General features: G+C 41.3%; 2 protein-coding genes, 1 long non-coding RNA gene and 1 pseudogene across 8 annotated transcripts in view; 2 read left to right on the forward strand and 2 right to left on the reverse strand.

Annotated features, from left to right (window-relative positions):
- Positions 1–278: 278 nt before the first annotated feature.
- Xrcc6 (X-ray repair cross complementing 6) lies at positions 279–9,389 on the reverse strand. Of its 2 annotated transcripts, XM_048803077.1 has the most exons (7): positions 9,194–9,389; positions 8,118–8,279; positions 6,400–6,529; positions 4,005–4,105; positions 2,496–2,609; positions 1,177–1,236; positions 279–671 (listed from the first exon to the last, which is right to left on the reverse strand). In XM_048803077.1, the coding sequence occupies exons 1-7, from the start codon at positions 9,258–9,260 to the stop codon at positions 475–477; spliced, it is 831 nt and encodes a 276-aa protein (XP_048659034.1). In that variant the 5' UTR covers positions 9,261–9,389; the 3' UTR covers positions 279–474. The 2 variants fall into 2 exon arrangements, with proteins under 2 accessions (XP_048659034.1, XP_015357245.2); XM_015501759.2 differs by lacking the exon at positions 1,177–1,236 and having other exon boundaries at positions 9,194–9,387.
- A 3,006-nt stretch (positions 9,390–12,395) lies between these two features.
- On the forward strand, positions 12,396–12,495 carry LOC125616829 (annotated as a pseudogene).
- Positions 12,496–14,597: 2,102 nt separating this feature from the next.
- Positions 14,598–19,077, reverse strand: LOC125616816. 4 transcript variants are annotated; one of them, XR_007347577.1, is made up of 4 exons: positions 18,973–19,077; positions 18,290–18,379; positions 14,876–14,988; positions 14,598–14,616 (listed from the first exon to the last, which is right to left on the reverse strand). It is a non-coding gene; the product is annotated as an uncharacterized LOC125616816 (long non-coding RNA). The 4 variants fall into 4 exon arrangements; XR_007347580.1 differs by having other exon boundaries at positions 18,290–18,376; positions 18,973–19,060; XR_007347578.1 differs by lacking the exon at positions 18,973–19,077 and adding an exon at positions 18,576–18,966 and having other exon boundaries at positions 18,290–18,376.
- Positions 19,078–19,226: 149 nt separating this feature from the next.
- The window catches only part of Desi1 (desumoylating isopeptidase 1), a 22,272-nt gene continuing 17,889 nt past the window's right edge, over positions 19,227–23,609 (forward strand). Inside the window, exon 1 of one of the 2 annotated variants that reach the window (XM_015501857.2) lies at positions 19,227–19,561. In XM_015501857.2, coding sequence (XP_015357343.1) covers positions 19,474–19,561 — 88 coding nt within the window. In that variant the 5' untranslated portion in view covers positions 19,227–19,473. The remainder of the gene's footprint in view (positions 19,562–23,609) is intronic. The other variant, XM_015501858.2, reaches the window with a different exon arrangement.

The raw sequence follows: 23,609 nt of genomic DNA on the forward strand, positions 1-23,609 counted from the left end.
TTTTAGACCTTAGCATACTGCATGTTTGAAGGAAAACAAGTGGGAGGACAGGGATTGGGAGAGTGAGTCTTGCTAAGGCTTGTCATTCCTGAAGCACCTATGTTTATATGACCTGGACTGTGACATCCTTCCCCATCCCCTCTGTTTTTGGTTTCTGTTTCCATCACGATGTGTGTTCCCAGTAGGAGAGAAAATTAAGCTCAGAGCTGATGGCCAGTGCTCTCTGGATGCAAGGCAGACATACCTTTCTCCTTCACACTAAAGAGCAGTACACAGTACAAAGTCAAGGTTCTTTATTCACATAGAGTAAGGCACAAGCCAAGTGAGAGAGCCATGCGGTCTCTGTGCCAACAAGTTTCAAATGTAAAGTCCTCAGCTTCTGCAAGGCAACTCCTCCCAGCTCAGGAAAAACACCTTTAACTTGGTGAGAACAAAAGCAGGCAACTTCGCCACGGGGAGGGTGTGTGGTAAGCATCAGTCCTTCTGGAAGTGCTCAGTGAGAGCAGCCAGCAGCTCCTGCTTCTTCAGCCCACCCTTCAGCCCATGCACCCTGCAGGCCTCCTTCAGCATGGGCACCGTGAGCTTGCCCAGCGTGCCCTTGGCAATGTGGGCCTTCAGCTCCTCTTCAGATACCTCCATTTTGGGCTTTTTACTTCCAGAAACTCCATCATCTGGGGAAAAGGGTCAGGAGAGAAGAACTAAATGTGCTACCAGTGGCATCCCAGCTGCACATAATGGGGCCCCTTAGGATTTAGGCTACAGTGAACCATTTTTCATAAAGCTATGATGCCTACCTACAGTATATGGGGGAAGACAGGTATCTTGACAAGACACCTTTATTTATAGATATAATAAAAGATGTAACTCATACCTAGAAGGGAGTTTCCAGCAGTATGAATATCACGAGTTTACCTAAAACAATTACTCACTCTGGGTGAGCAAATAGTTGCTTCCCATTTTTCCTTCAAAAAGCATTTACAGCAGCTAGGGACATAGCTCAGGGGTAGGGTGCTTTCTCAGCATGCTCAAGGTTCTGACCCTCCAGCATCACAAAAAAAGAAAAGAAAAAGTGTTTGTAAATGGGGAAGCATTCACAAACACTGTTTCAAGGCACCAGGTGATAAGAACACGCAGGTTGAGCGAGACAAACATGCAGACAAGTACTTCGTCACTAACCCACGGTCAGCATGTGAGGAGCTCTGCCAGTGGGTTCCAAGGGCACTACAGGAGTCACTCCTAATGCAAAAGGGAGAAAGCACCATGGCAACCACCTACCCTCTTGTGGCGCCCTTTCCTCATTTGTCAGGTAAACAATGCCCAAGTCTGGCTTTAGTTGACCAAGAGAGCCCAAAAGATTACAATCTAAGACAACTATTCCAAAATGGTGACTGTGCACCAGGTGCCGGCTCCATAAACGTGAGCCTCATAGTAGGAAAATGTTGGATTCCCAGGTAAGAAAAAGGATAGTCCAATAGAAAAAATAGTTAATGCCAAGAACAGGAATTACACATTTAAAAAAACAGTCCAATGAAATTACATCTCGAGCAGGGGTTATAGCTCAGTGGTAGAGCGCTTGCCTAGCACATGTGAGGCACTGGGTTCTATCCTCAGCACCACATAAAAGTAAGTAAATAAAATAAAGGTATTGTGTCCATCTACAACCCTACAACCCAAAACAAACAAACAAACAAAAAAACTACATCTCACTCATATCTGCAGAATTACAAAACAATCAGGACATAATTTTCTCTTTACCAATTTTTTTATAGTTAATTTTTTAAATTTATGAGAGACAACAGAATGCATTACAATTCTTATTATGCATTTAGAGCACGATTTTTCATCTCTGATTGTACCTTTACCAATTTTTGTATAAATATCTTAAAATACTTATAAAGTCCAGAATTGGTGAGATTATACAAAAACATGATCCCTTCTTGGGTTTGGTATCAATGTATCACTTTTTCAGGAGATAATTTTTTTTTGGGGGGTGGGTATCAGGGATGGAACTCAGGAGCACTCAGCCACTGGGCCACATCCCCAGCCCTATTTTTTATTTTATTTAGAGACAGAGTTTGAGTTGCTTAGCATCTCACTTTTGCTAAAGCGGGCTTTGAACTCATGATCCTCCTATCAGCCTCCTGAGCAGCTGGGATTACAGGTGTGTGTCACCGCACCCGGCAGGGGACAAATTTCTGCAGTATTAGGGATGGAACCCAGGACCTCACACATTAAGCAAGCACTCTACCACCGAGCTACATCCCCAGCCCCATCTATCTATCTATCTAGAGATAGGGTCTCACTAAGTTGCTGAGGCTGGCCTTGAACTTGCAATCCTCCTGCCCCAGCCTTCCATGTAGCTGGCATTACAAGCATGTGCCATGATGCCCAGCTGGTTTAAAAATTTCTGAAAGGCCATTACCCTCCCTCTGTGATAAGACCATGAAGACAACTTTTCAAAAGAACCCTCTGCATGTCCACAGCCAGTTCCTTACCTTGTTTTCGCTTGCTAACTTTATCCTCAGGATTGTAATCTGGTGGGTAGACGAGTTCCTTAAACTCATCTACCAGGGAGCCCAGTCTTTTATTCATTGCTTCAACCTTGGGCACTAGAAAAATGAAAATACAGAAGAGTGGCCAGGTGAGTATTGTTCCACAGTGTCCTGTCCAGTTGTAACTCTAGGAGAAGAGAGGAGAGAGCACCTAACTGCTGGGATGAAGGGTGAGGGGAAGAGCCTGCTACAAAACAGCTGACCTGGCCACAAAAACACTCAATAAAGTCCTGCCAGCATTTTCCAAGTTCGGTGTCCTGTGGTATCCATTGGAGATGGTTCAGGACCCATGCAGATAACCAAAACCCTCAGATGCTCACATCCCTTATTTAAAATGCTGTAGTATGTGCATATAACCTACACACATCTTCACATATACTTTGAATCATCTCCAGATTACTTATAATACCTGATACAATGGAAATGCTACATAAATACATTGTTGTTTTACTGTGTTATTTAAGGGAAAATGACATCCATGTTCAGCACAGAAGCAATTTTTTGCAAATATTTCTGACCCATGGTTGGCTGAATCAATGTATGAGAAACCCAAGGATATGGAAAGATGACTATACTTCTTATTGCCTAAGGCCTTACAGGAAAAGAAGGGCTGCTTAACTCAAGTGTTTCTCTTCTGCCAGATGTGGCTACACAGTCATGACAAACTTGTGCCTTCAATGGCAGGGCTAGTCTGCCTGGTATAGAAGACCAGGAATAACATGGAAGCTGAATGGCCCAGCCAGTTGTTCTCATCTCTCTAACCCTTATACGAATCTTCATTAAATCCAGTCTGCTTCCTGTGGTTATTTACTTGTGCCACTAAACTTCCTGGGTCCTCTTACAGATAGGTAAGAGAATCATAATCAGAAGGGGCTACAGCAAGGTCAGAGAAGCCCCACTTGGAAAGCCAAGGCAAAGCTGGTAATAAGTTGGCTTTTCTCATGGCAGAGCATGCACAGTCTGATGGAGAGGCAGTAGCACAGAGGGCAGTGCACAGGCTCAGGCAGGAGTCACTGGGTTCTGAGCCTGGAAGCACCACTCACAATTTAGTACCTGCACATGGGGCAAATCACTCCCTTCTCTGTAAAATCAGGACAACTAAAGCCCCTACCTCATACTTACAAATATTAAATGAGTCAACACATAGGACAACAGTTCAGGGACATGGTAGGCACTTGATAAATATTATATTATTTAACTTTCACCAACATGCAGGCATGAGGTGGCCTAGTTCAGAAGCAGGTTTCAGGAGCCTGGCACTCTCTCCTCGTCTCACTGCAGAATCATTCCCAGGCATTCTAATCAGGTCTAGAAAAATCTCTCAAGCAGATAGCCTAGATGATGGTGTTCAGTCTCTAGAGAGTTAGGCAATGCATCCACATTACTAGATCAGAGAGAAATCAAAAAGAAGGCCTCCAGTAAAAACGACTTGAGTCAGTCCAACATTCTTACATGTCAGATCTACTGCTTGTTCAGGCTCCATCAAATCCAAAGCTAAGGCCTCCAGATTCCTGAAATGCTGCTGCAGCACTGGGTTCTCAAAGCTGTCACTTCTGTTAAAACAATGAGAAAAACATTAACAAATCAAAACATAACAAGTTAAACATTTTAAAAATAAACCAAATAATAAAATTAAAGAAATCCAGCTGAAAAAACACTCCAAGTAAAATATTTGGGAATCCTGTCACAAATCAACTTCTCTCGCTGATTTTATCTAATGCTAGAGATCCAAAAGTTAACTTCAAAGCGAACCTGCTCCCTGTCACTGGACACCATGGCCAGAACCAGAACAAGAAGAGGTAGGGCTGTGTAAATACAGAGGAAAGACAAAGGAGGGATGGTGGGGAGAGGGAGATTCAGAATCCTGAGTGTACTTTCTTCCTGTATGCAGTAGCAGTGGAATGGGGGTAAAGAGGACATGAATCTAGGGCTGGGTTTGTGGTTCAATGGTAGAGTGCTCGCCTAGCACGCATGAGGCACTGGGTTCGATCATCAGCACCACACATACACAAAAATATAGCTCAGGAGATATAGCTCAGTTGGTAGAGTGCTTGCCTTGTATGCACAAGGCTCTGGGTTCAATCCCCAGTTCCAAAAATAAATAAATAAATATAAAAAATTTAAAAAGAGGGTGTGAATCTAGACAGTTGTAAAGCTGAATGAGCTCCATCTCTTTCTAGTTGGGTGAGTCCTAGCAAGATGTTTTGCTCTTATAAGTCTCAGTTTCTTTATCTTTTTCTTTCCTTCCTCCTCTCTCACCTCCTCCAGACAGGGTCTCACTGTCTTCAACTCCTGGGCTCAAATAATCCTCCTGCCTTAGTCTCCTGAGTGCTAGCACTACAGGTATGTACCATCATGCCTGGTGTAACCCTGTTTCTTCATCTATAAAATGAAAACAAATCCAAGTTTTCAAGGTTCATATGAGTAACAAAAGAAAGATTACAGCTGTGGCTGGGACTCAGTGGTAGACCATTTTTGCCAAGTATGCACAAGACCATGGGTTCAATCCCCAGCAATGCATGCAAGAATCTTGAGGACATAGTGCTAAGGGAAGTAACCCAGTGTCACAGAAGGACAAATATTGCCCACTTAAATGAAGTATCTAAAATAGTCAAAATCATAGAAGCAGAGAGCTGAATGGCATTTGCCAGGGGTAAAGACAGGGAAAGTTGAGAATTTCTAATTAACTTGTATAAGTTTCCATTATGCAAGGAAAATAAGTACTAGAGATCTGCTAGAACAACAATGCAGATCTGAACAACATTGTACTACAGTTAATAATGCCAAATGGAAATTTATTAAGAAGGTACTCTCCTGTTAAGTGTTCTTACCATAATAAAATAAATATTAAAAAAATATAAAGATGTGCCAGGTGCAGTGGTACATGCCTGTAATCCCAATGGCTCAGCAAAAGTGGGGTGTTAAGCAACTCAGTGAGACCCTGTGTAAATGAAATACAAAATAGGGCCAGGGATATGGCTCAATGGTTAAGCGCCCCTAGGTTCAATCTCTACTACCCCCCACAAAAAAATAATAAAAAACAAAGATGTGAGAGGCTGGGATTGTGGCTCAGCGGTAGAGTGCTCGCCTAGCACATGTGAGGCCCTGGGTTCGATCCTCAGCACCACATAAGAATGAAATAAAGATAATATGTCTAACTAAACTAAAAAATAATAAATATTTTAAAAAAAAGATGTGAAAAATATTATGTGTGGTGTTATAATATGCAAGCTTTTAAAAGATGGTCTATCATGTGCGTAAAAGAAAATTATTTAAATCACATAATTATTCTTTAAAGCCTGTAACAATTTCTCATTGGGTGACAGTGAGAAAACCAACTAAGAATCTTCCCCTACTGCTAGTTTTTGAACTTGTTCAACCAACTAATCTGACTTTCTAAGTCTACCAGCACACTCCCAGTGTCTTCAGTATGATTAGAACTTCCATTCTCGATGTAGCTTTTTACAAGTTCTCAATAACAAGTCACAATTTACCAGTTAACTAAAAAGGATAAAATCACATTCTCATGGCCTATGCCTAACTTGAACTTTTTTCTTTCTTTTTTTTTGGTCTCTTGGTACTAGAGATAGAACCCAGGGACTTGAGAATGCTAGGTAAGTGCTCTACCACTGAGCTATGTGCCCAGCCCCAACCTTTTAAAATTTTTATTTTGAAATGGGGGCTTTCACTAAGTTGCCCAGGCTGGCCTCAAACTTGTGATCTTCCTGACTCAGCCTGTTGAGTGGCTAGATTATAGGCAGGTGCTGCCATGCCTGGCTACCTTGAATTTCTGCTGACTCAACTCAGAAAGTCCTCCAGAAGAAGGTCAAGACTGCTGAGTGCTCACCTGTATTTGAAGCGCAGCTTCTGAACAATGGCTTTCATCTTGTCTATCTGTTCAGGGTTGGCCATGACTTTTTCTGTAAAAGGCACTTTCCGTTTATCATCAGCATAAGGTAGGAAGACAAGCTGAAAGCCTAAAAAAAGGAGGTAGGTTTTCTGAGATTTGTTTTGTAGCTGTCTGTCTCAGCTATGTCCTGCAATACTGTGACTAGGGCCCTGCAAATCTCATTTCTCCTTTACCAGCTGACACCTGGTAGCCTATGATGCTCTGACTCCAGAGGAAGAACAGAAGGCAAGACAGATATCCCTTCCTATATATTCAGTGCTCCTGTCTATATTGCCCCAGCAAGGAAAAACTCTGTACCTGGCACCAGAGGTACCTGGCACCAGTCCCCATCTTTTTTTTCCTGGTGCTAGCAACAGAACCCAAGAATGCTGAACATGCATTCTACCTCTGGGCTACATCCTCAGTCCCTCTCCAGTTTTTCTAATATATCTAGAACCAGCTAGAGTGCCTCCCCACTGAGGGCTAACTTCCAGCTCCTCTGAGCTTCAATGTCTTTCCTTTTTTCTCTCTACCCTCCAACACCTGGTTAAAAATAAAAAAGTGAGGGATAAAGGTTATTAGGCTGATCTTGGTAGAGTTACTGGCTGGTTCTAGAAGGATTGAAAAACCTAGACACTATAATGAATTACCCCCAGATGAAGGATCCTTGCTGGCAATGCTGACAGCATTGAGCCCACAAGAAGAAATAAGTCTCTTTCCTTCACTTGCCCTCTGGCCTCCCTCTAGCAGATACTATTGACACAGCCTGAGAGCTACCTGGGTTTGAACAATCTCAGCCTTAGGAGCACAAACCCTAACAGGGTGAATTTGGAGTTGAGAGATAATAGCTTAAAACTGAGTATTCTAATGACCAGGATTAAAAATATATCTAATAATTACTTTATAAAGTTAATTTTATCCACATGGCTAGAGAAGGTAGACTACCATGGGCCAACTACTTTGTGCAAGGCACTTCACATCATCATCACCACCACCATCATCACCAGCACCATCATAGTGCAGGGCCTCATGCACGCTAGCCAGTACCTACATGGAACTACATCTCTCAGCCCTGGAACTTGCATAGTAACTTATTTCAGATGTAAAACAATCTTGAGGGAAAGATGTTTCAGAATTCCCATCTCTAAGATAAAGAATATAAATAGAAAAGTTAAGCTATCTGCCCTGTTGGCTAGCTAACAAGTGGCAGACATGGATCTGAAATAAAGGAAAGCAAACTTTCAGACACTCAAGCAAAGGACAAAGTCAAGCCTGACTTCAAAATCCATGTTCTTTCCACCACCACGGTGAATATATAGGAGATAAATCAAACATTAAGCATTACAAGGGGTGACAAACACAGCTTTCAATAAAGAAAAGGTGTCAGCAGTGAGGCCTTGAACTTCTGTCAGTAACCTGCAAATAGTCCAAATGTAGACAATTCTCAACCCTAGCTATGGACCAGCCATGAATAGCCAGACATACTGTGCACTGTTCAACCAAACTGTAGTGTGGTGGCCTCACCTGATTGCACATCGTTCACCTAAGAAACCTTAAAAATACCCGTTTCCCAGGCCTTTTTCCTGGGAACTGTGATTCAGCAGGTCTGAATCAGGACCTCAGGAGGGATTCCAAAGATGGACAAAGTTCAGGAGCCCTGGAAATCTGTTACGTACCTGGAGGAGTCACCTGAATTTTCTGGTCATCTAGCTCTTCTTCTTGTGGCACCAAAGCCACAAAATAAGGGGGGGTGTTCTTGCGGGGTGTGTATCTGCACACTGCTAAGACCGCCTTCTCCAGACACTTGGTAAGCAGAGCACTAAACAGGGTTGAGCTCCCTAGAAAACAAAGGTCTCATGATTTCTCTTCCATTTTCTTTAAAGATATTTCCATGGGTAAAGGGTGTGGGAGCAAGAGATGAAGGAAATGTGGGGGCAACAGACGCACAGAAAGGAAAAGAATCGGGATTGGAATCCTCAAACACGCTCTTTAGGAGTGTGAATTATTAAGGTCAGTTCACTTTACTGACATTAGGCTAACAACATGAGCTCCAAACACCAAGGAAAACTTAATCAGGTCCAAACTGGGGGTGGGAGGGTTGGGGGCTTCCTACTGAACAAAGGAACAGAGGTCTGGAAAGAACCAGTACACATAATGGCAGAGTTCACATCATCTTTTTTTTTTTCCTTTTTTGTGAGGGGGTGGGGTACCAAGGATTGAACTCAGGGGCACTCAACCACTAAGCCACATCCCCAGCCCTATTTTGTATTTTCTTTAGAGACAGGGTCTCCCTGAGTTGCTTAGTATCTTCCTTTTGCTGAGGCTGGCCTTGAACTCATGATCCTCCTGCCTCAGCCTCCCAAGTTGCTGGGATTACAGGAGTGCATCGCCGTGCCCAGCCACATCATCTTCAATGGCCACTAACAGAGAAAAGGCTGTGGGACCTTTTGAGTTTTTTTGCTCTCTTGTCTGATGCCTCAAATAATTCCAAAGGAAAATGTTTTAAAAATCTTCAATTTCATAGCCCCTCCTGGATTTTCACAATACATGTCAACATACTAAGGGTTCTGAAAAAAAATCTCTTTAACTTTGTTTAGTCCCAGATATCCAAAATTTGAACATAAAACACTTCCAAAATATCCCATTAACATCTCCTATACAGTGTCCAAGCAGTACCCGTTCAGGAAATGCGGCTCAATAAACTGTGTCCTGTGTCAGAGTCCTTCATTTATTCTTGGCCTATGCTACTTACCGTTTACCAGGGACTCCTCAGGGTAAACGAACAGGGAGGGCCGCAGGTAATGGTGCTTTTTCAGCATTAGCAAGGGCTTAAAGCCAAGGAGAATCAAACCTGGCTCATCAAACCGCTTCAGCTCTTCCGTTTCCTCTTTCTCTAGTACAATCTGACGACTCCCATAGGTCTACAGGAAAGAAGCATAGAGGCTACATGAAAATGCAAACTGGTGCACAGGACACTAGCAAGTTAAAGTCAGCTCTCTTTAAGCAAGAAGATGGCTTACCAGTGCATCTCTTCTTACAACAGGGAATTAGTATTTACTGAGTGACTGCCAGGTACTCTGGTTTGTCATCTAATTTATGTTCTGTAGCAATCCCAGGAAGTAAATGTTAAAAACTAAGCAAGGGCCAGACACAATGGCACACATCTGTAATCCCAGTGGCTTGGGAGGCTAAGGGCAGGAGGATCATGATTTCAAAGCCAGCCTCAGCAAATGTGAGACACTAAGCAACTCAGTGAGACCCTGTCTCTAAATAAAATACAAAATACGGCTGGGGATGTGGCTCGATGGTTGAGTGTCCCTGAATTCAATACCCAGTACCCCCCAAAAAATTAAAATTAAAACAACTGAGCAAGGGCTATGGATTTAGCTCAGTAGTATAGCACTTGCCTAGCACTTAAGAAACCTTAGGTTCCACCCCAGCACTGCAAATTGTTCAACCAATGAGTAAACTAAAGCCCAATGGTTGGGTAACATTCCAGGTTATACAACTGCATTGGGCTTTAAATCCAGATCTTTCCAATGCCAAAGGCCATATTCTTCAGTTATTTATTCCTTCCCTTACTTAACATGAACTGAGCTCCCAGCCCCAACCCTGACATATAAAGGCACTAGGTTAGGTCTCAATGTGGAAGGCAGACACATGATTAAAAAAAAAAAAAAGGATGACTCATTCAATTTTAATTTTCAATGTCAAATCCTTCTATAGATTGAATATAGGTGAGAAGATGAGGAAGGACAATGTTTTGTAATCTAGTTCAGGTTCAGAAAGGCAGATGTGTGTCATTTCAAAGTAAGGGAAATGTTTTAATAGTCTAGCAAAAAGAAATTCTCTTTAAAAAAGTCCACCTCATATGTAACACGTCACTAATTTCTCATCTCCCTAGTTAACTAGGAAACACTTTCTGCCATTGTACTTTATCAGGGAATTAGCCTGTTAGTGCAGCATGTGCTCAGTGGTCAAGAGCCGAAGCTTCCACTGCCACTTCTTACCAATACTGGGGCTGTTTAACTCCCTAGCTCTCAGGATCTCACTGATTCATATGCCATAGTTCCAAAGTGTAATAACTCTTGTCTTTTTCTTTTCTTTTTTGCAGTGTTAGGGATTGAACTCAGGGCCTGGTACGTGCTAGGCAAAAGCTCTACTGAACTACATCTTCAGCCCTGATTCTTTTTTTTTTTTTTTTTGATTTTATTTTAGTTGTAGTTGGACACAATACCTTTATTTTATTTTTATGTGGTGCTGAGGATCAAACCCAGGGCCCCGCATGTTCTAGGTGAGTATTCTACCGCTGAGCTACAACCCCAGCCCCCAGCCCTGATTCTTAAAATATCTTTTTTTTAAATATTTTTTTAGTTGTAAATGGACACAATATCTTTTAAAAAAATATTTATTTTTTAGTTATACACAATACCTTTATTTTGTTTATTTATTTTTATGTGATGCTGAGGATTGAACCCAGGGCCTCACGCCTGTGAGACAAGCACTCTACCACTGAGTTACAACCCCAGCCCCAATATCTTAAATAGAAAGACACACACATGGAAGTAATTTAACTGGTTAGGCTAATTACTGTCTTCCCTCCCTGTTAACTCTTCAACAGGAGAAAATTTGGTACGAAAGCACATCTACAGGGCTGGGGATGTGGCTCAAGCGGTAGTGCGCTCGCCTGGCATGCGTGCGGCCCGGGTTCGATCCTCAGCACCACATACAAACAAAGATGTTGTGTCCACCAAGAACTAATAAAATAAAATAAAGGTATTAAAAAAAAAAAAAAAAGAACCCACAAAGCAGTCCCTACTATAAAAAACCAGAGAATTATGGGGCTAGAGATGTGGCTTAGCAGTAGAGCACCTGACTAGCACCTGTGAGGCCCTGGGTTCGATCCTCAGCACCACATAAAAATAAACAAATAAATAAAGGTATTGGGCTGGGGTTGTGGCTCAGTGGTAGAGCACTCGCCTAGCATGTGCGCACCCTGGGTTTGATCCTCAGCACCACATAAAAAGATAAATAAAGGTATTGTGTCCAACTACAACTAAAAAATAAATATTTAAAATAAAATAAAAAAAAAGTATTGTGTCCAACTACAACTAAAAAATAAAATCTTAAAAGCCCAATAATGGATTCAGAAGATCAGAGGTGCATCCCACTGATGTCACTCACTGAGTCTGACAGGTCACCTGATCTTTTCTAAAGTATTCTGACACCAAGAAACAGTTTACATATGTAATTACAAAGCTTAAATTAACAATAAATGTATCTGACCCCAAAACAAGTCAGTAACTACAAAAAGTACACTTTGAAATAAAATTACACAATTACAGCCATCAGTGTTTCAGTCACAGGAAAAGTCTGTCCCCCATATGAACTAACATCAGCATCTGGTAGATAAGGTCCTAGAAAAGTTGATCCATCTTGGGCCTGTTTAATTCTGGGGCATTAATAAAATTGTTTCTGAATCTGCAAAGCTGAATAAACCAACCATGGTGACCCCTTCCATGTCCTGCCTGAGCCTCTAACTGGCCTTCCTCTAAAGCAAGACTATGCTTACATGCAAAACTTACATTACGGCTAGTCACTGACAATAACCTGCATGGCAAGTAGTTACTTCTATAAATATTTTAATCTATTTGTTCAGTAGTCTACAAGTTTTTAGAAGAATTTGGTAAAAACTCCTTTTAGATTCTAATAATTAAAAACACAAAACGAGCTGGGCATGGTAGCACATGCCTATAATCTCAGCTACCAAGAGACTTGAGGCAGGAGGATTGCAAGTTAGAGGCCAGCCTGGACATAGACCCTATCTCAAAAAAAAAAAAAAAAAGTGAGGGGTTGAGGGGTGAGCTGGGATGTAGCTCAGTGGTGGAGTGCCATGAGGCCCTAGGTTCAATTCCCTGTACAGCAAAATCTAAAATAATTAAAAAAAAAAAACTGTCTGCTTTTTCAACACATATACTAAATTAAAATAATACAGAGATTAACATGGCCCTTGCACAAGGATAAAATGAGAAAACAGAATCTTAGAAAATGTTCTTTCATTGCTTGTTAACAAATATATATTATGCTTGGACTGGGGTTGTGGCTCAGTAGTAGAGCACTTGCCTAGGATGTGTGAGACACTGGGTTCGATTCTCAGCACCACATATAAATAAATAAAGACCATTGACAATTAAAAAAAATTTTTTTTAAATATATACATTGGGCTGAGGATGTGGCTCAAGCGGTAACACGCTCACCTGGCATGCACGGGGTGCTGGGTTCAATCCTCAGCACCACATAAAAATAAAGATGTTGTGTCCGCCAAAAACTGAAAAATAAATATTTAAAAATTCTCTCTCTCAAAAATAAAATAAATATATATATATATAAATAAATATAAATAAATAAATATATATATATATATATATGCTTATTGGTGAATCTCTCATCTATTTGGAACCTAATACTACCTTTTCTTTTATGGTCTTTGGGCTTAAAGTGTTCAATGAACCCTTTGTAATTACATGTAGAATGATGAGTGCTGTCTTTCTAGGAGAGAAGGTACATAGCTTTCATAACATCCTCAAAGAGATCTGAAATCACAAAAAACATTAAAGCATCTCTCCTCAAACTGTGGCCTCTGATTCAGTAACATCAACAAGTTCCTGGAAATGCAAATTCTTTTTTGTTTTTTTTCCCCCCAATTTTGAGGTTTGGACCTGGGCCTTGCACATGCTAGGCAAGTGCTGTATCACTGAGCTACATCCCCAAAATTGCAAAATTCTTTTTTTTTTTTGGTATGGTACTGCAGTTGAACCCAGGAGGGCTCTACCACTGAGCTACATCCCCAGTCCTCACTTTTTTTTTTTTAATATTTTTCTTTAGTTGTAGATGGACACAGTACATTTATGTTTATGTAGTACTGAGAATCAAACCCAGTGCCTTAGTGTGCCAGTTGAGCACTCTACCATTGAGCCACAGCCACAGCCCATCCCCAGCCCTTTTATAAAATTTAAAAAAAAAAAAAAAAAAAATTTTTTTTTTCCCTAAGTTGCCCAGGATGTCCCTGAACTCATGATTCTCCTGCCTCAGCCTCCCAAGCAGCTGGGATTATAAGCCTGGCTACTCTTATTTCTTTTCTTTCTTTCTTTCTATAATTACAGCCATACTAGAGGGTATAAAGAGGTATCTCACTGTGGTTTGGATTCGCATTCCCTAATGACTAAAGCTGTCAAACATTTTTCTTGTGCTTATTAGCCACCTGTATATCTCTGGAGAAATGGCTATTAAGTTATAAGTCCTTATCCCATGTTAAAATTGGGGTTGTCTTGTTGCTATAGTAACAGTTTTCAGCAAGTAGTATTCAATTACCAAACATCACTTGAGAGGTTAGTTTGTTTGTTTGGTAGTACTGAGGATCCAACCCACGGCCTTGTGGATACTCGACCACTGAACTACATCTACAGCCCAAAAGGACTTTTCTTCACACCATAATTGCCAGTACTTTCCTTCTTCCTTTATTGTTGAGGACCAATCAAGTCAAGATGGCGCCTGGCACTTTGCTAGGAGGAGTGGTTTGTGAAGTAATGCAAGCGAACCATTAAGATGATGAGGATTCCTTAATGACTGACTGCTGTATCTAGATGATGTTAATTAAGTTAAGCTGTGTGTAATCAGTTGGGTATATATACCTCTACTGTCTTGCAATAAAGGGGCTCCCGCTGTTTCAACCTTCACAAGTTGCTTGTCACCTCCCGGTTATTTTTGCCCAGCCAGACTGCGGCACTTTATAATCCTATATTTGAAGAAGCCCACTTCTACTATCAGGGCTAATACAAAAGGTGGGAACAATGTATTCCTACAGTCCCAAGTTCAAACCTAGAATAGAATGAGACTCATCTCCAACACTGCTACCTTTTTTTTTTTTTGGCTGCAAATATAGAATATAGGCTAATTGCTATTTAACATTCACAAACTTTTCAAAGAGTTCATGTTTTTGCAAGTGATATCATACTTTTTTGCTATTTTTTTTTTTGGATCAAATAAAAGGTAGTCTTTCCAGGCATGATGGCACATACCTGTAATCCCAATAACTTGGGAGACCAAGGCAGGAGGACTGCAAGTTCGAGGCCAGCTTTAGCAACTTAGCAATGCCCTAAGCAACTTAGCGAGATTCTGTCTCAAAATAAAAAAAATAAAAAAGGCCTGGGGATGTAGCTCAGTGGTAAAGTGCCCCTGGGTTCAATCACCAATATCCAAACAAAACAAAACAGGAAGATATGGGGCTGGGGTTGTGGCTCAGTAGTAGGGTGCTCACCTAGCATGAGTGAGGCACTGGGTCCGAAACTCAGCACCATATAAAAAAATAAATAATAAGGCACTGTGTCTACCTACAACTAAAAAAATAAGGAAAAAAAAAAAAAGGAAGACTTACCTGGATGCTCATATCAAAAGGAGTCAATTCATCTTCACCCTGAGATTCAAACATGGCCCTGGAGGCATCAACCAAAAAAATCAAACTATCTCTTCCTGAATATTTATGTTCTCCTATGGGGAAAATAAATGGAAGGAACATTTACCCTTGTACTCATATTTAAGTTTATCATTAATATGAAACATACACAGAAGTCCTTAAAGCAAAAGTATAACCTAATGAATTATTATAAGGTGAACATCTTTAAAATAACCATCAAGGGCTGGGGTTGGGGCTCAGTGGTAAAGTGCTTGCCTCCAATGTGTGAGGCATTGGGTTCAATTCTCAGCACCATATATAAATAAAAAATAAAGATTCATAAAAAAACCTAAAATGAATAAATAAAATTTAAAAAAATCATCAATGTCAGGAAAATCAGTCCTATTGGTCACCCCAGAAGTCCTTCATATATTCCCTCCTAATTACAATGCCCACCTCCCCACAAAGTAACCATGATCCTTACTGTTGGTAATTACTTCCTTAATTTTTCATTATAGTTTTATCATCTAAGTGTGCATCCCTAAACGTTAGTTTGACTTTCTATAAAAACATTTTGAGGGCTGGGAATATAGCTCAGTTGGTAGAGTGCTTGCCTTGCATGCAAAAAAGGCTCTGGGTTCAATCCCCAGCACCACAAAAATAAATAAATAAACAAACAAACAAATAAATAAAATTGAAACAGTCTATTTTTCCTTATAATTTATTTGCTAAATAACCAAAATGCTTTGTCACATATACTATTCCATATTCTGGATTTTGCTGATTGCATTCTTTTGGTCTAGAGTAACATCTACATCTTTGGGTGTACTCTGTTGTCCTTACTAGGGACGTAGAGTGGTTTAATCAGATTCAAGTTTCCTTTTTTCAGCATGACTATATCATAAGTGATGTGCTTATTTTTTTTAAGTGGTTCTTTTTTTATATATATGACAGTAGAGGTGCTTGTTTTTTGATACTGAATATTGAACCCAGAGGTGCTTAACCACTGAGCAACATCTCTAGCCCTTTTTCTTATTTTGAGACAGGGACTCACAAAGTTATGAGGCTGGCTTTGAACTTGCAATACTCCTGCCTCAGACTCCCAAATCACTAGGATTACAGTTGTCACTGTGCGTGACTCCTTTTTTTTTTTGAGACAGGTTCTCCCTAAGTTAAGTAGAGCCTTGCTACATTGCTGAGGCTGGTCTTGAACTTTCAATCTTCCTGCCTCAGCCTCCCAAGTTACTGGGATTACAGGTATGTGCCACCATGCCCAACAGTGATGTTTTCTTTCTTTTTTTTCCATAAAAAGGTATTTGTCTAATTATCTTCCCTTTTGACATTGCTGCTGCTTAATACAATAAATTTAATTAGCCACTTTTGGAGAACAAAATGTGTGTCAAAAGCCTTAAACAAAAGTTCTACCTTGATCTGGTAAATTCTACCTCTTAGCAATCTATCTTATTAAGATAAAGAAAAACAGGGGCTGGGTTTATAGCTCGGTGGTAGAGGCCTTGTCTAGCATGTGTGAGGCACTGGGTTTGATTCTCAGCACATAGATAAATAAATAAAATAAAGGTCTGTCAACAACTAAAAAAATATTGAAAAAAAAAATGGAAAAACTCATATACAAAATTTACTATAACATTGGGCTGGGGATGCGGCTCAGTGGTAGAATGCTGTCTGGCATGCCTGAGGCCCTGGGTTCAATCCTCATCCTTGGGGAAAAAAATGAAAAAAAATTTTAAAAATGAATTTACTATTTTTTTTTTTAATTTTTTAGTTCTCGGTGGACACAACATCTTTATTTTATTTTTATGTGGTGCTGAGGATAGAACCCAGCTCCCTGCACATGCTAGGCGAGCGCGCTACCGCTAGAGCCACCTCCTCAGCCCATACTATGATGTTGTTTATTAAAGAAATTGAAAAATAACTAAAATGTCCAACAGGAAATTGAATCAATTAATAAATTCTAATATACTTTAAGTGAGTTATGAGGCAAGAGGATTGCAAGCAACTAAGCAAGACCCTCAGCAACTCAAGTGAGACCTGGTCTCAAAATAAGAAATAAAAAAAAATAAACCGGTTGCAGTGGCACACACCTGTAATCCCAGCGGCTCTAGAGCTGAGATGGAGGATCTCAAGTTCAAAGCCAGCCTCAGCCAACAGCTGCCTCTAAATAAATTACAAAATAGTGCTGGGGATATGGCTCAGTGGCCGAGTGCCCCTGAGTTCAATTCTTGGTACCCTAAATAAAAATAAAAAGCACTTGGGATATAACTCAGTAGTAAAGCACCTAAAGGTTCAACCCCAGTACCACTAAACAAGAAGGTTATAACAACTAAGTACATGTGTTAAAACATGGAAAGATATAGCTATAATACAACAAGTAAAAAGGCAGAACATAAAATTTTACGCTTAAAATTTTTTTTGGAAGAAGACTGATGTAAAGTGAGAAAATGTATGTATACTATGATTACAATAATATAAAAATCAGATATGAATAAAAATGTGCATGTATGTATATTTAGAATAAATAGATTGAAAGATGCATAAAGGAGATATTCAAATTGCCGAAGAGATCCGGAATGGTGAATTAGGCCTATGAACCCAGCTACTAAGGAGGCTGAGAAGGAAAATGGCTTGAGTCTAATAATTCAAGGCCAGCCTAGGCAACAAAGCAAGACCTTGTCTCAAAAACAAACAAACAAACAAAAAGTCAAAACTATGGTAGTGGTTGGTTGTGGTATGATAACGGGTACACAGATTACAGGTTTTTTTTTTTTTTTTTTTTTAATAAAACACTAAAATTTTCTATCCAGGAATTAAATTAACTAGTGGATTACACGTACCCTTTATTAATCTCCCTTGTCCCTGTGTGTTACTGTTTTGCTTGCATACACTACTTGAATAATATTGTGTTGCTTGAATACACACAGATACTCCCAAACCTGGGAGCTACCAAGAAGGAATAACTCTTTTGAAACCTGCATTGCTAATGTTTACTCTTCCATTAGTGTAAGTTACTGTAGGGTGAAGGTATTTTTACACTGAGGTTCTGAGATAAATAAAACTCCTTTCTCAGGCGAGAAAGGGTCTTACCTGAGTCATGTAAGATAACAAAAGATCCCATGAATAGGGTCATTTACTGGAGCTCAAAAGGTATCAATTTACCAGTGAACAGCAAAAATTTAAAACTAGAGATGTCTCATAGAGTAAAACCAGAATAAAGGAGAGCCTACGGTAGCTCTGCAAAGCTCAAAGGGAGAAAAGTTATTTCGGATTATTTGGGGATAAAACGGTGGGCCATCAGAAGGCAACGTCCTTGCAGGAGACAAGGCAGGGAAGGTCCGTTTTTCCACATGCAGAACGGTATTACATGGTAAAGTCACTTACCACCTGCTTCCGGGCTTTCCTCTTGTTCTTCCTCCTCTTCATCGCCCTCGGTTTTGTAGTAAGACTCCCACCCTGACATAATTGTTTCTGCTAAGTGAAATGAGTTCACATCAGTAACAAGAAAATTTAAAGAAAAAATATCCAGTTTTAGGCTCTTTTGAGAGCTGTTCTAAAAGCTCGGAGTTACTAGTTAATAATGTGGAGGATGGATCCCTGGCTCGAGAGCTCTCATTCGTTGGGATGCAGAGGGAAATGGACAAGGAGGGTATTCCACCAGCAGCTTCACCTTAGCTATCCCTTACGGACGCTTTAGGGCCAGTGGCAACAGCTCAGATCCGTGCGTGGGGCACACCCTTGAGGTCCCGCCTCCTGCTCCACATTTGGACTGCGGTGGTTACTCGGTTACTTAGCAGATCCACACGTCCCCGTTCCGCCCCTAAATCTTCCCCAACCCCTCTGCCAGACACGCCTAATGAGATTTCCAACGCCTGCAGGCCTCCGAGGCCGGATGCCGCCTCCCGCGGAGAAGAAGGGGAGTCCAGAGGCTGTCTCTACCCTCAGGTTTGCACACTGGCGGTGGGCGCTGCCCCACCGCAAGGCTAGCGGGGCGCTCGAGACTGGATGAAACTGGACGAGGACAGCCCAGGCCGGCGGGCAACACACTCAGAGCGCCTCCAGCCTACCTTTGCAGCAAAGAAGAGATAAACTTTTACAGAAGGCGGGCAGCACGTACGCTCTAACTTCCGCTCGCTCCCCCAATCAACGCCTTTTACGTCATCACGCACAGCGCGCCCTTCTTCCCGTCATGTTGACACGCCCACTTCCACAACCCGGCTTCCACGAGGGTCTCTACCTAAAGCCAATGCTGAGCGGAAGCCCCGCCCCTTTAAGCCCCGCCCCCGGTGCTCGGCAAGACGGTACGCACATGCGCGAAAGTGCGTGTCCCGCCCCCGCCCCCTCTTCGGTACGGATCCTCCCAGTCCCCCCTCTGTCACCTCACAGTAGTCGTTGCCAGTAGCGGGTGTGGGGGCGCGAGCAGCGCAGGGCGGCCTCTCCCCCGCCCCTCAGGCCGGGCCCGGGCTCGGTCCCCCGGCTCCCTCCTCTCCCCACCCCCGTCGGGTACGGGAAGGTCCAAGCCGCTGCCGGGTGCCCGAGGGCCATCGTGGCCTCCGCCACGGGTCCCAATGGAGCCGCCGAATCTCTATCCGGTGAAGCTCTACGTGTACGACCTGTCCAAGGGCTTGGCCCGGCGGCTCAGCCCCATCATGCTGGGTGAGGGGGCTGGGGTCAGGTGGGAAGGAAGGCAGGAGCCAGGCAAGAGGACGCCGGCCGGCCATGGTGGGGGAGAGGTGGGCATTATTCAGGGGGAGACGCAGGGCCCAGAGGTTGGAAGGAAAGGCGGGGTGGAGAGGGATGGGTCTCGGGTTTGGGCTCGCAGAGCCCCATTTTCCCATCTTCGCGTATGATCCAGGGAGAAGGGATGGGAGTCATGCCCTACCCATTCCTGGGGGCTTGGAAAGAAACGCAGCCCACCAGGGGCCCTTCGATTAGGGGTGAGGTAAGCCAGCTAGATCCTGGCAGGTTCCTCTCCTGGAAGCCCTGTACACTCTTCTTTCCTTGGCGCGGTGTAGGGAAGGTGAGGATGCCTCCCGCGTGGTGCCCCTCGTGGTGAAAGGGACACTGCGGAGGAGATTCTCGGGTGGCCCTCGGAGAGCCTTCCCTCCGTGTCAAAAGTAAACTCCCTCTGCATCTCTGAGGTAGATGAGAAGGAAGAACAAGAGCTGCACAGAAGGGCCCAACCATCTCCCCCAAGGTTGAGGTCAAGTCAGGTTAACAAGAGCCCGAACTTCAGAATTCACAAAGTTCGGCCTGGCAATGCAGTCTTCTCTCAGCATTTTCAAAGTTAATTGCTTTTGTACTGGGGAGGAATTGGATGCTGTTGTATGAGTAAGGATTAGTAAGGAAAGTATTGCAATTGTGCCCCGTTAAACTACGTTAATGCTGGGAGAAAAAGTCAGCGCTTGTTTCCGTGTAGATCAAACCTCATTTCTATCCAAATACCAAAATGTCTTGTGTCACATAGAAATTGTCAGGTTTGTAATTTCAGGTAATAATGGGCAGGAAAGGAATTCAGGAATTGAAAATTTAACAGTTTGGGCAACATCCATTTAAATGGCTTGTGTTTCCTGGCTTCTATGGAGACATTGGAGAAAGATTTGATTTATCTCTGGGAGGCAAGGGGGCAGAGGTCAGGAAAGTATGACTACTTGCATCTTTTCAATGTCCTTGAGTTTTTAATGTGTCATAGTGAGTTGAACTTAATCCCTCAACTCTAGGCTAGTGAGTGGTTTCTATATTTGGCTTCACATCAGAATCATCTACAGTGCTTGTAAAAAATATAGTTACCAGTCTGGGATGTAGCTCAGTGGCAGAACACTTAGCATGTACAAGGCCCTGGGTTCAATCCCAACACTACAAAATAAAACAAAAACAAACAAAACCCTTTCATTTTCTTTTTTTTTTTTAATTTTTTTTTTTAGTTGTTGATAGACTTTTATTTATTTTACATGATGCTGAGAATCGAACCAGTGCTTCACACATGCCAGGCAAGTGTGCTACCTCTGAGCCACAGCCCCAGCCCCCAAACCCCTTCATTTTCAACATACGTTGTTAAATGAGATAAGAAAATAATTAAGATTAAAACAGTTCTTTAAATGTGCATGTGTGTGTTTAAAGCAAAGGATATACATGTGCTTGCTTAGGAAAATACTTATCTGGAAGTATACAGGAGAATTTGGTAATAGTGGCAGCTTATGGAAAGAGGAACTTGATGAAAGAGGGTGGGGGGAACCACAAGTGCTTTTTCTTACTGTTTGAATCCTGTACTATGTATACATATTATCTATTTAAATTAAGGAAAGTTTTAAATATATGGATTCTAGAGCCATACTTCAAGTACTAAATCAGAATTCCCTGGAGTTTTGGAACATAAATATGTATTTTTATATAATTTTTATTATTTGTACTGGGGAGGGATTGGATGCTGTTATATATGTATTTATATTACATATAATTTTTAGGTAGCCAACCCATTCATTAATGGACTGAAGTTGTTGAAACGAGTAAGGTAGGGCTAGGAGTATAGCTCAGTAGTAGAGTGCTTGAGGCCCTAAATTCAATCCCCAGCACTGAAAAAAATAATAAGGCAAATTCGAAAGTAAAACTAACAAAGGCACAGTTTGAGGAAGGTGCTAGATTATATAAATCAAGTTCTAACTAAACTTTTTGGAATGAAGCCATTTGTTTAGTTTGCTCATAGTGAGGCAACACTTAGATACTGCCTAGATCTGTAAATAAAAAGTCTCTCCCTTTACACTATATGTTTTTGATCTGTTACTTTTTAGTTTAAAGGGACCTTAGGGATCATTGTTTCATTCATTCAACAGATATTTGAGTGTCTACTATGTCCTGTGTGTTAATTGAAGATGTTAGAATGAACAATGATGTTGTTCACCGCAGTAGAGATAGTTTGTGTGAGAGACATTAAAAATAAGCACATATACAAGCATAAAATAAATAAAAATTGTGATATGTGCTGTGCAGGAAGCTAACTGGGTAATGAGATTGAAGATAACCAGAGGTATTTTAAATAAGGATATGAGGTAGGATGAGGAAGAAGTAGCCTCTGGAGGCCAATCAGAGAGTCACAGTAGTGCAGGTAGAAGAGGAAGCAACCTGCCAAGGCCTGGAGGCAGGAGAAAGTCCAGAGTCCTCCTGGTACTGGAACTGAAAGCAGGCCTTTGTAGAGTACACTGGGTGAAGGGGAAAGGGCCATAAGTGAAGGTGAAGTAATAAACCCTTTTAAATAGATGTGAAATCCTAGGAAGACTCAGCCAACCAGGGCAACTTTACTACTTTGGCACATCCTGTTACAATAATGTTTCTGAGGATATCACCTAACTCACATCACATCTAACTCTTCTTTCTCTTTGCTCTTTTTTCATGTTTCTTTTAAACCTTTTGGAAAAAATAACAGCAAAACTAATAGCTATACTTTCTAAAGTTGAAAATTTACACAGTGATCGTTGCTTTGCTGGTTTATCCCATTAAGATACCACTAACCTTATATATAACCTGGATATATCCCAGTTTTGTTAGCTTCCATATATCGATTTCCCATTCCTAAATATATTGAAACTTTAAAAAATCAATTTATTTCCTGATTTTTGTAAGAATTATAGAAGTATATTAATAGCCATGAGAATTTACAGTGGGCTGGACCCTTTGTTTCTGAGTACTTTGCATGCATTAGAATCTTTACCATATCTTTGTGAGAGAGTTCCTGCTCTTACCTTCATTTTTCAATTTAGAAGCCTCAGACAAAGGGAGTTAAGAAATTTGCTCCAAGTCACACAGCTGGTATGTGGCAGAGCTAGGTTTTGAACACAGGCAGTCTGAGTTCCAAAATTCATGTCACTTTGCTCTACCGTCTCTCTACTGTGTAATGTGTTCCCATATGATTGGTATAAAGTGGGTACCTTGTTAAAGTATCTAAAGACAGCCAAATGTTAAATTTCAAAGAGGAAAAAAAATCTAGGTTCAATGTGTATGTGCCATTTGTAATCTTCTAAAGTTATGATTGAGCTTCCTAACCTACCTTTTTGCAAATTAAATTCATGTGACCTTAACAGCAGAGCCCTGTCATGCTTCTGTTGAGAGCCACAAGACTGCGGCATGCTTCAGTTACGTTAGTTCCCCATTATGTGAGATCTCCTCCACTCTATTACAGTTCATGATCAGACTAGATAACACTCAGTGAGATTCCCTGAAATCATGTGGACTCCAGAGATTTACCCTGTCCTGTTTTTAGTCTCCTGGAGTTGCCTCCCAGGAAGGTATTCCTGTTCCACTGTTCCTCACTGTCCATGAAAATGATCTCACAATTATCCTTAGCTTTCTTATTGAGCAGATAGCCTGATTGCAACTTTTCCCCCATATCACCATTTGCCTGATATAATTAGCTATTTTAATTGTACTTCAGTTCTTCCTCTTAGTAATTTTAGCTGCTCTTTAAATTTTTATGACCTCTTTTTGTGCTGAAGTACATAGAGAGAAATGCAGAGGTTTGTTTTTTAATTGTGCTAAGAGGTACTTTGTTATATTCTGATCTGAAGTCTTGTGCACCATACATCACATTTATTTTACATTACAAGCTCATCTCAAAACTATTCCCAGGTTTAAAGACCTGGGGCCATAGAAAATATATATATATATATATATATATATATATATATATATATATATATATATATATGTCTTG

Source organism: Marmota marmota, unplaced genomic scaffold (assembly GCF_001458135.2).
Source record: "Marmota marmota marmota unplaced genomic scaffold, marMar, whole genome shotgun sequence".
In the NCBI taxonomy this organism is placed as follows: Eukaryota; Metazoa; Chordata; class Mammalia; order Rodentia; family Sciuridae; genus Marmota; species Marmota marmota.

Coding starts and splice junctions, on each gene's coding strand:
- Xrcc6 (XM_048803077.1), bottom strand. CDS start 9,260: ATGCTGAAAAAGCACCATTACCTGCGGCCCTCCCTGTTCGTTTACCCT. Junction 8,280..9,193: donor TGAGGAGTCCCTGGTAAACG/GTAAGTAGCATA, acceptor TTTGTTTTCTAG/GGAGCTCAACCCTGTTTAGT. Junction 1,237..2,495: donor AGTTAGCAAGCGAAAACAAG/GTAAGGAACTGG, acceptor CTTTTGCATTAG/GAGTGACTCCTGTAGTGCCC.